The 18,539-nt window shown below is 33.3% G+C and overlaps 1 protein-coding gene and 1 pseudogene across 2 annotated transcripts; both read left to right on the plus strand.

Annotated features, from left to right (window-relative positions):
* The first annotated feature begins 15,360 nt into the window (after nt 1-15,360).
* Nucleotides 15,361-16,026, plus strand: LOC149536553 (S-locus-specific glycoprotein S13-like). The gene has a single exon (XM_089806585.1). It carries the CDS (start codon nt 15,388-15,390, stop codon nt 16,024-16,026), a length of 639 nt encoding a protein of 212 aa, XP_089662711.1. The 5' UTR covers nt 15,361-15,387.
* Nucleotides 16,027-16,207: 181 nt separating this feature from the next.
* On the plus strand, nt 16,208-18,085 carry LOC149536554 (G-type lectin S-receptor-like serine/threonine-protein kinase At2g19130 pseudogene; annotated as a pseudogene). Its single transcript, XR_016357780.1, has one exon. The product of XR_016357780.1 is annotated as a G-type lectin S-receptor-like serine/threonine-protein kinase At2g19130 pseudogene (transcript).
* The last annotated feature ends 454 nt before the right edge of the window (nt 18,086-18,539 follow it).

An 18,539-nucleotide genomic window follows, 5' to 3' on the forward strand; every position in this document is an offset into this window, starting at 1 on the left:
CCCATTTTTGGGTTAGCAAAAAGGCTAGCCAAATCATCTTTGGTTATGTTGAGGGCTGCAACCTCATCATAATCCAAACCATCATCAAACATCTGGTGCATTTCATCACGCCAATGAAGAGCAACATTTTGTTGGTTCGTAAGGGTTTCAATGTTATCCACTATGGTGTTTAACGTGGATAACATAGGAGCCAGTGCAGGTACATTATTATCTGTTCTATGCAAACCTCTCAACTTGGTGAGATTTTCATTTATCAAATCCTCGATTCGAGGAGGGTTTTGAGGAGGTAGAGGATCATTTGGTGGACGATTTTGTGGGGATACTGGATCGTTTGGTCATCATTTTGATCAGCCATTCTTATTGAATTACAAAATGTAATATATATTTTAAAAAAATCTAAATTTTAAACATTTTTGTCAAAAAAACCCTAGATTCAACTAAAACAAACAAAATCATCCTAAAATCTATTAAATTTAGGTTAAAAATGAGTCGGGGAAAAAAAATATATACCTGAATATCTAATATCCGATCTCGTATCTAATATCCGATCCACAGTGGTAATACTGGCCCCAAATTTGCATAAAATGAGGGCCCGCAGGTCTATGATTTTATTTATGCAATGCATAGGTATCGGATATCCGATACTATACTAGATATCCGATATAACATTGGATATCTGATATGGCCGAATAACATATAATGAGTATAATATATATAATATAACATATAACATATAATATATATTACATTATGTTACATTTTATATATATTTTTATTATATTTTATATATATTATATTAATTTACTATTTATTATAATATAAAATATTATATTATATAATAATATTATTATAATATTATATTATTATAATTTATAATATATTATACTTTTTTATTATATATTATATTATAAGATATTACTTTTTATTATTATATTATATCTTATATATATTATATTACATTACTATATATTATAATATATTAAATATTATATTATATTATTATAATATAATACATTATAATATTATTATTATAGTATAATATTATACGATTATAATATAATAATAATAATAATATTATATTATAGTATAATAATAATTATTATAATAATATTAAATAATAATAATATTATATTAAATAAAAATATTATTATAATATAATAGTATGATATATTATTTAATATAATAATAATAATAATATTATTATTTAATATGATATATTATTTAATAATAATATTATATTAAATAATAATAATATCATGTAGTAAATATTAATATTAAATAATATATCATACTATTATATGATAATAATTATAATTATAATAAAAATATTAAATAATAATAATAATAGTGGCATAATATTATTACTCTAATTATTAGATATCCGGTCACATGTCGGATATTCGATTTAAAATCGGATATCTGATATTATTGTAGGGCCCATTTGCCGTTGCACCAAAAGCCATGACTGTTAGTGAACATGGAAGACCACATAATTAAGCACCTGTAGGCAGGGGAGCGCGTCGCATCACCCAACAATTTCCCCCTAGACGCGCATACCAGGTGCTTATGCGGGTCGGGAAGGCACTGGGGAGATTTGAACCCATGACCAAGCCAAAACCAGGCTCTGATACCAATTGTAGGGCCCATTTGCCATTGCACCAAAAGCCATGACTGTTAGTGAACATGGAACACCACATAATTAACCACCTGTAGGCAGGGGAGCGCGTCGCATCACCCAACAATTATCGGATATCCGATTTCAAATCGAATATCCGGTATCATATCGGATATCTGATAAGGCTCAGCCATACCTTCTAGGTTTGGTTCCTAGATAGGTGAAAAAAAGTCAGAGTGGATTTTGAAGCGCTTTTAAGCATCTTCAAACTCTCTTTTTTTCACATCGCCACTTTTTGCCACACCATGATCCTGCACATACCCAGATATTATTGGACATAGATTTCTTTTGGCATAATTTTTAATCAAAGTAGTTTGTGGGGATTGTCGGGACCAAATAAATCTAATTACAAAATAAAGTAATAAAGTAAAAGTTTGGATGCGTCATGTTTGATTTTGGCTCCAAATCATAAAAATTGATTGCTTGTCTTCCATAACAAATCTATAAGAATTTTTTTGCAACAAAAATTCAAATTTATGGGTGAGATCTAATATAATTTTTTCTTCAAATTTTGTTACTCAATCCATCACTTCATGTTATATTTGAATTTCGATAGCTTCTTATAATATGTTAATATTCTTGCTAGTCATTTTATGTTAATTGGAAGGATGATTGAGTGCTTTACTTTTATTAATTTCTTTCAGACTAATTTCAAATGATCTCATGCTGATTCTTATGAACGAAAATACTGATTTGAAGCTCTGTCCACAATGTGCAAAGAAATGATTTGCTGCAAACTGCATTCATTGCAAAATGAACCTCTAATGGAGTATATCTCACAATGAAATAGGTTAGTATATCACTATCTTCTTCTACCACTGATTTGCCTTGACAATTCATTTCTTTTTGCATGCACAAAACATTTGTTTTATTTTGCATTGAGATTAATCACATTGCTATGATTAGTTTCCTTGAGAAATTAAATGTAATCGTTTTAGCAATCCAATGATTGCTATGATTGTATTATGCTATCTGAGCTAAATTTTCATTTGAAAAAAATGATTTAGGTTTCTATATAATCTTTCCCAAGAAAACTATTTTATTAGAAAATAAAATTTAGATAGTATTGTCGAGTATATATGTCATTTCATCTTCAAAAGAAGCATTTATTATACCAAATTTAGATGGCATATTATAAGGATGTTTCATATAATTTGAGTGTACTTAAATACATTTCACATCCAAATTACAACCAGATGTGTTTTGCCTTTGTTCGGGAACAACAAGTTCTCTCTCGAATGGATGGTACTGGTAACTTTTAAAACTGTTAAACATGTTGGTAATGTAGGCTTTTAGCTGTCCTTTTAATCTCCCCTACCTTTACCTACTCCAACTACTTTATTTATTGTTATCTTCTCATCGAGAGTTCTAGATCTCTCATTTTGTAATCTATACTTCTAGATTATTAGGTTTAGGTTTAGGGTTTGTTCAAACATCTGCTATAATATTTTTTTTAGAAGCTTGTAGATGTTTTGTCTTCTCGGCTAATGGTAGATTTATCTCGAATATTGTATGCTTTCTTATAAAAAAACACTATGTACTCATTTGAGATCATGAGGAATGAAATATAATATAGTTTATTGTGTGCAGAACATTGTGTTGTTTAGTGTCTTTGTTATTTTTCTTCTACACATCTATCAAATTGGTATCAAAGCTGTAAAAATCTTGACATTATTTTAATGGGCAGATGTCATTATGGGTAAAGGGAAAATGAGAGCAAAGCTGAAGATTTAAGGAAAAGATCATAGTTTTTGTGTGAGGAAGGAAGAGAAAGGGTTTGTAGTTGTTACAAGTCAGAAAGTTTTACTATTAAATCATGGCAGGAACTAGTGGAAGTATTTCACAGCCACAAATTCCAACTTTTAATGGCAAAAATTATGATTATTGGAGCATCAAAATGAAAAAACTTTTTCATTCTCAGGATGTTTGGGATTTAGTTGAAAGTGGGTTCCCTGAACCAACAGACCAGCAGACATATCAAGCTCTTTCACAAGCTGAAAAAGATTTATTAAAGTAAAATAGGAAAAAGGATGCTAAGGCACTATTCTTTATTCAACAAGCAGTGGAGGAAGCAATATTTTCTAAAGTAGCTGCTACCACAAGCTCAAAGAAAGCATGGGACAACTTGCAATCAACATACTAGGGCACAGGAAAGGTAAAAACTTCAAAGTTACAAAATCTTAGAAGAGATTTTGAAAATTAACAAATGAAAGATTCAAATTCAATAGACTCATTCTTCACTCAAACAATGGGGATAGTAAATCAGATTAGATCATATGGAGAAACCCTAGGGGATCAACAAGTTGTAGAGAAAATACTTAGAAGTCTACCGAATAAGTTTGATTCAAAAGTTGTAGCCATTGAATAATCTAAGGATCTCTCCCTACTATCAATAGATGAGTTAATGGGTTCTCTCTTATCACATGAACAAAGGTTGAATTGTTTGGGAACTTCATCATTGGAGAATGCTTTCAAGACTCAACTTTCATTTGGAAGAATGAGAGGAAGATCAAATTATTAGCAAAGGTAGAGGATGTTTTACACCAAGAGGAGGAAGAGAAAATCCACAGTTTGAGAGTAGAAAGCTAGCATCAAGCTCACAAACCAGTTTCACTTCAACAAGAGGAAGGGGGAGCAACCATCATCAAGGAGAAAGGTATGACAAATCTAACATCCAATGTCATTATTGTAATAAATTTGGGCATTTTGCATCTGAGTGTAGAAAAAGATAATATGACATGAATAGGCAAAAGGCGCATTTTACAAATGAAAGTCAACCCAACACTAGTGAGCAAAACACCATCTTGATAACATGTAATGTTGCACAAGAGAGTTCTAAAGAAGTTTGGCTCTTAGATAGTGGTTGTAGTAACCGTATGAGTGGGTCTAAGGAGATATTCTCAAAAATAGATGAATCAGTAAAATCAGAGGTTAAGTTGGGGAATGATCATCAAATTTCAGTCATGGGAAAAGGGTCAATTAGCATAAGAACTAAGAAAGGTGAAGAAGAGGAAATTCTTGATGTATATTATGTTCCTAGATTGCAACACAATCTCATAAGCATTGGGAAAATAGTACAAAAGGGATATAGAATACATTTTGAAAATGGGGAATGTGTGATTCTAGATAAAATACCAAGCAATAGGCTAATTGCAAAAGTTGAAATGACTCAAAATAGAATGTTCCCACTTAAAATCCAAAATGAATTATTCATTTATTCTTAGAGCCAAATGAATTGCAAAAACTAGCTGAATCTGCATTCAAAGCTTTACACAAAAATTAATCTTGGCTATGGCATTTAATGTTTGGTCATTTAAACTTTAAAGGGTTACAACTCTTATATAAGAAATGAATGGTCTATGGGTTGCCATCAATAGAGCCACTTAAGACAACATGTGAGAGTTGTATTTTTGCAAAGCAACATAGAGAAAAAAAATTAGTTGGAAAGTCTTATAGAGAAAAATATCCACTTGAGATAGTCCATTTAGATCTTTGTAGACCAATGCAAACACCATCCTTAAGTGGAGAACTTTATTTCTTGACATTTATTGATGATTTCATCAAAAAAGTTTGGATTTATTTTGTGAAGTATAAATCAGATCTATTTGTTGTCTTTAAAGAATTCAAGGCAAAAGTTGAGAAAGAAAGTGGATACTCTATTAAAACATTAAGAATTGATCAAGGTGGAGAATACATATCAAATGCTTATCTAAATTTTTGCAAGAAAATGGCATATGGAAACAATTTACAGCAAGGTACACTCCACAAAAAAATGGAGTAGCAAAATGAAAAAATAGAACAATTATGGAGATGACAAGGAGTATGTTAAAGGAGAAACACTTGCCAAATAAGTGTTGAGCTGAAGTAGTTGCATGTTCAGCATACATACTAAATAGATGTCCAACAAAAGAAGTAATAAATAAAACACCGAAAGAAGCTTGGAGCAAAAGGAAGCACAATATAGCACATTTGAGAATATTTGGTTGTGTGGCATACTCATTGGTACCTCAAGAAGTGAGACAAAAATTGGATGATAGAGGAGAGAAGTGCATATTTGTGGGATATAGTGAACAATCTAAGGCATATAGGCTATACAATCCTATCACAAATAAGTTAATAATAAGTCATGATGTTGAGTTTGTAGAAGAAGAAGCATGGGATGGTAGCTTGAATAAGTCAACTACAGTTGCAGCTAGTGTTCCAAAAGAAAATGAAGAAAATGAAACTCAAGATGTGCATTCTACAACACAAAAAAATATTTCTAAAACACCTACAAGGGCACCTACCACTCAAAACACTACTACTCCAGTAAGCACTAATAGTAGTCAATCATCTAATCCAACACTTGCCTCATTAAGATCAAGATCTATAAATACTTCAAGGAAGACACAAAGTCTTAGAGACATATATGATGAATTACAAGAGGTTGAAAATGATGATTTATGCACTAATTTTTCACTCTTAGCACATGCTGATCCAATTTATTTTGAAGAAGCTATTAAAGATGACAAATGGATTTCAGCCATGGATCAAGAAATTCAGTCAATAGAAAAGAATGATACTTGGGACTTAATAGATCTTCCTAAAGGAAAAGATGTGATTAGAGTTAAGCGGGTATACAAAAAAAAATATAATGCTGATGGAAAAGTAGAGAAACACAAGGCAAGACTAGTAGCCAAAGGCTTCACACAACAATTGGGTATAGACTACAATGAAACATTTGCACCTGTGGCAAGATTAGATACTATTATAATGATTTTATCCATAGCAGCCCAAAATAATTGGAAATTTTATCAAATGGACGTGAAATCAACATTCTTGAATGACGTTTTAGAAGAAGAAGTGCATATAAAACAACCACCGAGATATGAAATTTTGAGAGAAGAACATAAGGTATACAAGCTGAAGAAGGCACTATATGGCTTAAAGAAAGCTCCTAGAGCTTGGTACAATAGAATAGACTCTTATTTTGCGAATAATGGTTTTAGTAACTATGGCTATGAACCAATTTTGTATGTCAAAGTGAACAATGAAGGAGAAATATTGATAGTCTTCTTATATGTAGATGATTTGATATTCACCAGTAATATGTCAACTAACAATTTCAAGGCAACTATGAAAAATGAATTTGATATGACTGATTTGGGACTCATGAGATATTTTCTTGGGATACAAGTAAATCAAAATGATCAAGGAATTTTTATTTGTCAAAGAAGTATGCTACTGATTTGTTAAAAATATTTAAAATGACAAATGTGAATTCAGTCCCTACACCAATTGCATTGTGTACAAAACTTAGCAAGAATGATGAAAGTCCTAATGTAGACACAACTTTATTCAAAAGATTAGTTGGTAGCCTTTTATATTTGACAGCTACAAGACTAGATATAATGCATGGAGTTAGTCTCATTTCTAGATTCATGGACAAACCAAAAGAAATTCATTGGAAAGCTAGAAAGAGGATTTTGAGGTATATAGCTAGAATAAGGAACTTTGGAATCCTATATGTGCATTTAGATCATTACAAGCTAATTGGCTATATAGATAGTGACTGGGCAGGTAGCTTTGATGATAAAAGAAGCACTTCAAGACATATCTTTCACCTAGGATCGAGAGCTATTTCTTGGGCATCAAAGAAGCAACCAATTGAGATATTATCATCAACTGAAGCAGAATATGTTGCAGCAACATCAGCAACTTGTAAAGCAATGTGGATGAGAAGAGTACTTTTAGACTTGAAGCATCCACAGGAAGAACCTACAAGAATATATTGTGATAATAATTCTTCAATTGCTTTATCAAAAAATCATGTTTTTCATCAACGTAGTAAACATATAGATATAAGATATCATTATATTCGTGAATTGGTGAACAATGGTGACATGTGTCTTAAGTTTTGTAGGTCCAAGGAACAACTGGCAAACATTTTCACAAAGCCTCTTGCAAAAAATGTCTTTGAACATCTTCGAGAAAGTATTGGTATTATAGACATACATGGTAGTGAAGATTAAGGGGGAGTGTTGGTGACATAGGCTTCGAGCTTTCCTTTTAATCTCCCCTACCTTTACCTACTCCAACTACTTTATTTATTGTTATCTTCTCATCAAGAGTTCTAGATGTCTCATTTTGTAATCTATACTTCTAGATTATTATGTTTAGGTTTAGGGTTTGTTCAAACATCAGCTGTAATATTTTTCCAGAAGTTTGTAGATGTTTTGTCTTCTTGGCTAATGGTAGATTTATCTAGAATATTGTATGATTTCTTATAAAAAACATTATGTACTCATTTGAGATCCTGAGGAATGAAATATAATATAGTTTATTATGTGGAAGCAGATTGTGTTGTTCTGTGTCTTTGTTATTTTTCTTCTGCACATCTATCAAAATAGTTGTGAGATGTACATTTGAAAAAAATAAAATAAAATCGGTCGTAATATATTGATGAGTGTATTAAGGAATGGTTGTTAGATGAGAGTTGGAGATTAGAAGAGTTTATTTCTATTTGGTATTCATGTGATGGATTAATCTGAAATATTGATGAAAACTAGAAACATAATCAAATTAAATTATTTTATTGATATAGATTGTAAAATACTTAAATCTAGTAGAAAAGACAGATTGTAACATTTCAATCTACAGTCTGGATTTTTCTAATGGATGACATACATAAAATGATCAGGAACTTTCTACTCCTCCTAATGCCATTTTAGGCATTTAGCGCCACTTTATAAGCTTCTATGCTTTTGTATATGGGTTGTGGGGTATTTTACTTTTTAGTCTCAAATATCTATATGATTTATTGCAATTTGATTTATTTTCATCTATTTCTTAAAGTTGTATATCTATATAATATTATTTCAAACTTTTATTCATTTAATAAAGTTAAAAAAAAAAAACATTATATAACTACTAGAAATTCCTCAATTTTTCAGTGTAAAAGATTGGAGGAAATTCTCTTCAGACAATAGGGTGAATCTGAGAAAACAAAGAAGTAGTTTTGCATCAAGAAGTGAGCTTTAGGAAGTCTGAAAGACACAAAGATGACGAAGAAAGGGAGTGAGTCAACAAGTGTAAAAGAAAGAGGAAGTAGTGAATCAACATGGGTGGAGGGAGTGAAGTATAGATACACAGAGGGAGCTTGGAGTCATAGAAAGATGAGCGAGTCCTTCGGCACTGTTTGCATTTACAAAATTCCCATGTTTCTTAGGGATTTAAATCCTGCAGCCTATACACCACATGTTGTATCCCTTGGCCTTTTCAATCATCAACCCACTAAGGAATTATCAGAGATGGACCGTCGCAACGTGGATGCCCTTTTGAAATTGTGGTAGAAGTTGCCACCACCAAAGAAAAGCTCCTTCTTTGATGTGTTTAATAAAGAATTAGTCTCTTGCATAACAAGTTGCTATGAAGAAGAAATAGACGTTGAGGATGAGACTGTTGTTTGGACTTGCCTTCTGGATGGCTACTTCATTCTTGAAATTTTGAGAGTTCTTACATGGGAAAATGAGAAAAAAGATGAGTCTAGAATACCTCCTCCTCATCCTTCAAATGTTGAGGAAGGCTCTGATCCTATTTATAACAAGAACATAATCAGATCTTGCCAATTTGATATCTTGGGAAATTTTTTCATGATGGGAAATTAGATACCCATTGTGGTTCTAGTAAAGCTATTGCAATTGGATAGGGATTTGGAGGAGAGTTCTTGGAAAGAATTGTACATAATGCTTTGTGAAGTAAGTTTAATAGTTCACCCTTTCGTAGCCAAGGGACTTGTGTTGGATTATTAAATGCAGTAGTTGTTTGTCCCTAGAGAAAAACACCCACCTACCACCTCTGAACGTTCAAAAAATTTATTTAAGGTAGGTGAGTTTTCAAGATTTGTAAAAGAGGGGGAAATATTTTTGTGGCAAGAGACAAAAGGAATAAAAATAGTCTCATTTTGTAGAGAATTTAGTAGATTAGAGAGAGCTAGTTGAGCAAATTACAAGTTGTAGAGAAGGAAGAAGAAGAAAGAAAGTGATCAGCAGATCAGTTGTGCAAAGGATAGAAGGAAGCTTGTTTTGTGCCTACAGTTGCATGTGTTTCCTTGTTGGTTATTCTATAAGTTTGTCATTGCTTGATTCAACCTATTGTTCTAGGTGTTATTGTATGCAACCATTAGAGCTACAAGTTTGAAGTTTAAATTTTAAATTTTAAATTTTTATCAGTTTAAAGTTTTAGGGTTATTTTAGGATTTTCTGGTTGAAGCCAAATGCTCCCAAATTTGTAATGTTTTAGTTTAAAGTTGAATAGAAAGAAATAAAACATACATAAATCTATTATTCTTCCTCTATACGTTGCATTTGAGAATATTCATGTTGAATATTTTAAGTTTTGGCTCTCTAGGTTTAATGGTGAAAATATTCATGTTATAAACTTGGTCACTCGACTTGGTCTTTGTCTGAGTTGAAACTTTATAGTTTAAGCCTAGCTCACTCGGCATCCATTGGTGCCAAGTTTCCCTTCATGTGTTGAGTTCACTTGGCTCCTTCATGTACCCAGCTCACTCAACACCCTCCTACCACTCGGCTCCTTAAGCTATCGAGCAAAACTAGCACTTGGCAATAGTTAGTGTTGAGCAAAAATATTAGAGTTTTGATTTAATATTTCTCACACATGGTATCAGAGCTTTGAGGCCCCACATCCATAGTGAGTTAGGGCATATTTTTCTTGGGATATTTGACATGGCAGGAGATATAGGAAAGATATAGCAACAGCCAGCATCCTTTAATGGACATAATTATGATACATGGGCAAAGAAAATGAAAACCATAATGGTTGCAAATGACTTATGAGAGTTTGTGATTAATGGGTTCAATGATGTGATAGACCCAACTAAGTATGCTGCTCTCACAAATGCACATAAGACTCAACTAAAAGAGTCAAGGAGAAAGGATGCTAAGGCATTAAGCTTGATTGAGGCAACAATGATAGAGATAGTTTTTCCCAAAATTGCAGCAGCAAATTATGCAAAGGAAGCATGGGATATCCTTGAGAAAAACTTCAAAGGGACTGATAAAGTCCATATAGTAAAGCTACAGAATATAAGGAGGGAGTTTGAGAACCTTCAGATGAAGGAAAATGAATCAGTTGTAGATTTCAGTTCAAGGACCTCCAATGTGATTAACCAACTGAAGTCAAATGGAGAAGACTATAAAGAGCAGAGGATAGTGGAAAAGATATTGAGGAGTTTACCTCATAAATATGACAATTTGGTCATGAACATAGAAGAGGCAAAATACCTCACCGTTTTGACAATGGATGAGTTGATGGGTATTCTTCAAACCCATGAGCATAGGATCAACAGATCTGCATCTTCTTCTTCCCAAGAGCAAGCATTCAAGGCTCAGTCAAATCCAAGAGGAAGGGGGAGAGGAAGAAATGGTTCAGGTAGAAACTCTAGACACAGAGGCTAAGGTAATGGAGGACAAAGAAATTCTATAGCAGAAAGCTCAGGAAGAGTAGAGAGAGCAAGCACTTCTCAAAACTCTTCAAGAGGAGGTAAGAAAAACTACAACTCAAATAGGAGTAATGTAGAATGCTACTACTGTCATAAATATGGGCATTATGCAACTGAATGCTGGAAGAAGCAAAATGATCAATCAAGAAAAGCAAATGTGGCTAATGTGAACATGGGAATTGGAAATAATGCCACTGCCTTCATCATGTGTAATGTTGGTGAAGAAGGAAGCCCTGAAGTTTGGTGCCTTGATAGTGGATGTATCAATCACTTGAGTGGTAATGAAATGTTGCTTTCATTTATTGACAAGTCAAATTTGAGATTAAAAGTAGAGGAATCTCACTTGAATCAACTGGCACTAGAAACAAGATGTAGCCATTTTGCATGTATAGAGCGATAATAAACATACATAGCACCATTGGTGTGACTGTCACACCCTTCAAAGGTGAAAATGCTAGTATTAATGTGTCTTTACCACATAATTACAATTTGAATAATTATTTGGTGGGGTGGGAAAAAAATAGTTGATTAATGGAATTGTAGAACTAGACCTACTAGAAGCTAAATAGGGTGATATGGAGAAAAGTGTTATCTTTTTGCAATGGCTCTCTTGTACTTTTTTGGCTTCGAGGATTGGTTCATGAAGTAGAGAATGGAAATAGATTGCTCAGTCACACTAAGTACAAAAATGCAGTGCCTTGGTGGAAATAATAATATCATGGATGGTAAATAGCTTGAAAAAAATGTACTCCTTTGTAGGAGACAACACATCATGTTTACAAAAAATATATTGATAGATGAAGGTATTGTTAATGGAGCTCTTGGTGAGTTTGTTGACTTTTTTTGTAGACTAGGTTGTTAGCCTCCAAGTGTCCCCATGTATGTTGTCTTACATTTTGATAATTATCATGGAACACCGTTAAACAAACATGAACTAAAGATTGTACCAATTATTCCCATCATATTAGGAATCAAAAGACAACTCTCACTCACCATGTCATGGGTTATTACCATACATAAATACCAAGGGCTAATACTCCAAAAAGAAAGAAAAAATGACATTGGTAAAATAGAGAGATAGAGAATGCCACTTACAACTATTTCTAGACTGAAGTCTCTAGATAGTTTTTGTATCGAACCCACTTTTACCTTTGATAGGTATGCTAAAATGAAAAATAACCCATATACAATTAAACAAAAAGTAGAGGAATATCACTTGAATCAACTGGCACTTGAAACAAGATGTAGCCATTTCGCATGTATAGAGTGATAATAAACATACATAGCACCATTGGTGTGACTGTCATGCCCTTCAAAGGTGAAAATGCTAGTATTAATGTGTCTTTACCACATAATTACAATTTGAATAATTATTTTGTGGGGTACGAAAAAAATAGTTGATTAATGGAATTGTAGAACTAGACCTGCTAGAAGCTAAATAGGGTGGTATGGAGACAAGTGTTATCTTTTTGCAATGGTTCTCTTGTACTTTTTTGGTTTTGAGGAGTGGTTCATGAAGTAGAGAATGGAAACAATGGTTTTGCTAAAGTGGTTGAGTTTGTGGTGGATGGTAAAGAATGGAAAGAAAAAGATTGCTAGGATTTGGAGGAAATTTTAGGGAACTTGACTTACCATGCACATAGTTTGGAGTGCCCAATGATTTTAAAGGCCACAACTATTGTGGAATCTAGGAAGGAAGAAGAATTTTTGAGTGACTTATCTCTATATTTGTATAGTTTGTTATGGTGTTAGCTATTAATAGTATAAAAAATTGTTCACAGTTCTCCACATTTTAGTATATTGGTTGGATATTTTGGTGTGACAATATTTCCCTATTTGGTATATTGGATAGCAATATCACCTTCATAGAGCTAAATAAATTTAGTAGATAATGATGGTTAACTTAACTAATTAATATAGATTATGGTGCATTTTATTAAGGATTCAAAGAACTTATAGGTCAATCAAAAAGTTAGGTATTGAAATGTACTTTTTATATATATCAATAGAAAAGGAGTTAACCCATACTATCTCTTAAATTCAAATATTTTTCCTAATAATATAATTGTATTATTTAGTAAGATTCTTTTAACTATATTTCAATTTCGAAGTATATTTTTTTCTTTTTCTCCTATATTTACTTATCTTCTATTGATTTCTTTTCTACATTTTATTTCCTACATATAATTAGTTATTTAAATGTATTGTAATGGAATAATCTCAAAACACTTAATATTATCCTATTATGATTTTTTTCAAATAATCTAATTGATGTTTAAGTAATTTTAAATTCAAATATATTATTTTTATGATATTTGCTAATATTATTTTAAAATTTAACTTTGTTTATAAATATTAATGAGTTTATTTTGATTTCTATGATCATTATATTACCTTGAAATGAAAATCTTATTTTGGATAATTAATGCCTATAGGCATTCTACAATGGCAGAATGGGTGGAGTGGGATGGTGTGAGTGTGTTAATGTTAACTTTTATTCATCTAGGTTAAATTTGACAACCATCCACATGTCAAAAGTTTAAATCTTATTATAAACATAATATACTTTTAAAAATAATTTAATAAATACCACATAAAAATTTGTTTAAATTATAATTTTGGAGATATAAATCATCCAATTTTGTAGAAATTAAAATAAAAAACTTAAGTTAGTAAAAAAATAAATAAATGGAGATAAAGGAAATATAAATAATTTTAGATGTAGTAAACTGAATTATAATTATTATGTAGCGGATATCTATCGACATTTCTTTAGATGGATTGAAGGTTAAATTTGACAACCATCTACACGTCAAAATTTTAAATTTAATTATAAACAAAATATATTAAAAAAATAATTCAATAAACATAACATTAAATATTTGCTAAAATTATAATATTTGGATCTCAAGAGATATAAATCGTCAATATTTTTAGAAATTAAAATAAAATGTTTAGATTAGTGCTAAAAAGGAAATTTTAAATTGTTTTGGGTGTAGTAAATTAAATTTTAATCATTTTGTAGTGGATATCTATCGACATTTCTTTAGATAGATTTATTTAAGATATCTATACTAGTTAAAAAATAATTTTGTACTTCATTACTATTAAAAGATTATTGATAATTAACAAAAGTTTGTTTGTTGCGTAAATACTAAATATATTGTATTGGTTCACATAAAAGATTTATTTGATTCAGTTTAGGTATTATTATGTAAATTTTAATTATAAATATAATCTAATAATTTATAATATCAAACAATTAAGTGTATATTAATAAGAATATTAGTTAAGATAGACATTGAAACTTAGAACCTTCTTTTAAATACTTATTCTTCAAACAACTAAATTCTCTCAAAAATATATTTTAACTTTAAATACAGCCATATTATAATGTTGATCAATTCATTTTTGTACACCTAATATAATTTTAATTCTAATAAAATCTAAATAACAAAATATTTTAATTATAGTATTATTTTAATTATTTTAAATTATAAATGTAGTCATCAAACAAGTTTTATTTATTGTGTTCACCAATGTAATGTTTAAGCATGTGGTCCCAAATACTCATTAATGCAATTCATCGTCATCGAACTTACAAAAGATTTTGGAATCACATTTATAGACTTAGCTTGGAAGAGCGCACCAAAGACTTGACTTACCAGTACCCACGTTTAGAAAAGACGATTTAAACTCACCTCTCAAGACTTTCGAACCGGGATGACAAAAGAATTCAGTGGGCTCAGTATGCTGTCAAATCGTTTCTCTGTCAATTTCAACGTAACCTTCATAGCGCCTTCTAGAAATGTATGATATTTCTCTGTTTTAGCAATCTTCACGTTAAAAATATGTTTATATTTCACCCTCCACATGAATTTAGAAGTAGATATTGTTGATAATTAGTTTTATTATTAAATTTAAAAGACAGTTCTTTTAAGTATATCCATATGATTATAAATAAATTTTTAATGAAAAGAAGTGAAAAAGTTATCACAGATAATTAGGAAAAAAATCTGCAACAAAATACAATAACAGGTTAATCATACTATTAATTTATTATAAATATTCTCCACATCATTAAAATTAGCGTCATGCTAATCTGGAATTATTGGGTCAAAGCAGACGAATATTAGAATTTACTGGCGTGGGATATTGGGCGCTCCTTTGGCTATATCTCGTTCATTGTGTACTCTGTTTCGCAACTACAATGGCGATTAAGTATTTGGCCCTGGCGATTACTACTCTGAGTATTACGCTGCACAATTGCAGTGCTCTAACATTTGATGGCAGACTAGCTGATACACTTCAGTTGGGGGATTCGCTTACAGGAAATCAGACCCTAATTTCGAAGAATGGGACGTTTGCTCTGGGATTTTTCAATCCGAGTGGAACGAAAAATTGGTATGTTGGAATCTGGTATGCACGGGTCTCCCAAAAGGCCATAGTTTGGGTGGCTAACAGAGATAATCCTGTCAAAGGAATGCCCGCCGTTCTGAACTTTTCAAGGGACGGTCATCTCAGATTGTTTGATACAAGGGGCTGGTCAGTTTGGTCGACTGATATTGGTCAGAATGGGTCACGAGCTGTGATAATGGACTCTGGCAATTTCGTAATTCTGAGTGATCATGGCCACAACGAGTCTGAGACTGTGTGGGAGAGTTTCGCGCATCCGACAGATACATGGTTGCCTGGCATGAAGATTTGGAAAGGCACGAAGCTAATTTCCTGGAAGAGTTCTTCTGATCCTGCAAGTGGGCTCTTCTCTTTCGGAATGGACACGTCTCCAGGAAAGGCACAGACGATGCTGTTCTATAACAACACGGTTCCGTACATGTCCAGCGGGTAATGTACTGCAACCAATTATTTTGGTAAGGTTCCGGAATTGGAAGGTCAGAGGAAAGTTCAATTCTCGTGTGTGAAGCTTTCTCCTTCAAGAGTATATATTAATTTCAGCGTAAATCCTATAGATCATACCCTCACGGGGCGCTTAGTGTTAAATACGAACGGTGAATTACAACTCTACTTCTGGATGGATGATGGCATGTGGAGTCTGAGGTGGTCGACACACCGAGGTCAATGCAGTGACTTCGAAATCTGTGGGGCGAATGGACTGTGCAATGCGAATGATGTGTGTAGTTGTGTTCAGGGATTCACTCCCAAGAACGGCTCTGAGGGTTGGTGGTCAAGCGGATGTGCTCGGCGAAGGCCTCTCCATTGTTCTGTCGCGGAGGGCACAACCGACGGTTTCTTGGAAGCGAAGAACCAATACTTCATGTCCGACAAAGAAGCCGTCTTATACAACAAAGAGCAAACTCTGCAAGGGTGTCGGAATTCCTATCTCAACAATTGCTCCTGCACAGCCTTTGCTTTCTCTGCTTCTGATCCACCCGTCTGTAAATTGTGGTTTGGGGATTTATTCGGAATGCGGGTTTCGTCGGAGGGCCAATCTGTTTTCATTAGGGTGGCTGCTTCTGAGTTGCCGTGCTCGACAAAGGAGAGAAGGACCAAATCCCCCGCTCTCAGTATTTTACTTTCTGCCGCTGCCGTCTTTTGTGCTTTTTTAGCTCTCTTGATCGGCGCATTTGTTCTGTGGAAATATCGAAGGCTGTGGAGGACAGACATCGAAGAGGAGGTACCAATTTCGCTGAAAAGGTTCCGTTGCAAAGAGCTGCTAGTGGCAACGGATAATTTCAAGCACAAGCTGGGGAGCGGAGCATTCGGGTCTGTTTTCAAAGGAATTCTTCCGGACAAGACGCTCGTGGCGGTAAAGAGATTAGAGGGTTCCGTGCAAGGAGAGAAGCAATTCCGCACGGAAATTGTCACAGTCGGTAGAATACAGCATGTGAATTTGGTGAGGTTGTGGGGATTCTGCGCAGAAGGCTCTCAAAGGTTACTGGTGTACGCCTACATGCCCAACGGCTCTCTCAACTCCCTCCTCTTCACCAAGTCAGAAAACGCGGAGAAAGTGTTGGACTGGAAGACCCGTTTTCTGATCGCTCTGGGCACTGCACGAGGATTAGTTTATCTCCACGAGGAATGCAGGGATCATATCATTCACTGCGATATCAAGCCTGAAAACATTCTTCTGGACGGTGATTTTAGCCCAAAGATAGCTGATTTTGGGTTGGCAAAGCTGGCGGGTAGGGATTTTAGCCGCGTACTGACGACAACAAGAGGAACTCGTGGGTACTTGGCCCCCGAGTGGATCTCCGGCCTGCCAATCACTCCCAAAGTGGATGTATACAGTTTTGGTATGACGTTGCTGGAAATTATATCCGGTCGTAGAAATCTGGATTTCAGGGTGGAGGAAAGTAGGTTGTACTTTCCTATATGGGCTTCATCTCAGATTCAGAGGGGGAACGTAATGGGCATTGTGGAGGCAAGGATAGCAAGCGAGGCAGATATCAAAGAGGTGAGAAGAGCCGCTGTGGTGGCTGCGCTGTGCATTCAAGACGATGAGAATGAGAGGCCGAGTATGAGTGAAGTAGTTAAGATAATGGAAGGTAGGATGGAGGTTGCTGCGCCACAAATTCCGAGGTCTCTACAGGTGCTACTGGATCAGCTCGACGACGACGACGACAGTGACAGCGGTGGCTGCGGTAAAAGAAAAGGCTTCTAAATCAAGTGGTTCCCTTTGCTGTTGAGCTCTCAATCGCTTTGTACACATGGCTTAGTCCAAGAAGGTATCGGCTAAAACGTAAATCTTACCAAGGAGGACAGTTGAAGTTGAGAAAAAGAAGGTAAGTATCCCCTTGGTAAGATTTACGTTTCACTCGTTTCCATCTAAGATCATAGCCTTTTCACAAGGGTTAGGCAATTGGTATAGTTATTGTAAAGGTGCCGTTTGTTGCATCCAGTTCTTGTGTGAAGTCATTTAATGATAATGATGTTTTGAATTATTTAAATCTGTGTTCTTTGTCACAATAAGCTAAATAATTTAAATTGATGATTTCAAATCAATTTATAATTCAAGTCTATGAGTCCTTGGTCTGATGGTGAAGTTGGATGAATTACAAAGAGCTCGCTAAGGATCAAGTATTGCTGAGTGCCTGAATCCCTAATGATCTTGCTTGTGTCTCTTATCCATCCAAAAAAAGAAAAAATATTTTAACTTTCATTTAATATTCAATTGAAATTTTAAAAGTTTAATGTTTGTAAATTTGTATATTAGATTAGATAGGATGATATCAAAGTTTTGATCTTTCTTGTTAATAGTGAGATTTTCTATTAATGAAACATTTTCTTTTTATAATGAAATATTTAAAACATTCTCTAAAAATATGTTAGAAATCTAAATACAATCATCTTGAAATAAAGATTATACAGAATTAAAAAAATCACACCCACTTAGTTATAATG

The sequence above is a fragment of the Cupressus sempervirens genome, chromosome 10 (genome assembly GCF_028749045.1).
Source record: "Cupressus sempervirens isolate cs-2001-9-10 chromosome 10, ASM2874904v1, whole genome shotgun sequence".
NCBI lineage: Eukaryota > Viridiplantae > Streptophyta > Pinopsida > Cupressales > Cupressaceae > Cupressus > Cupressus sempervirens.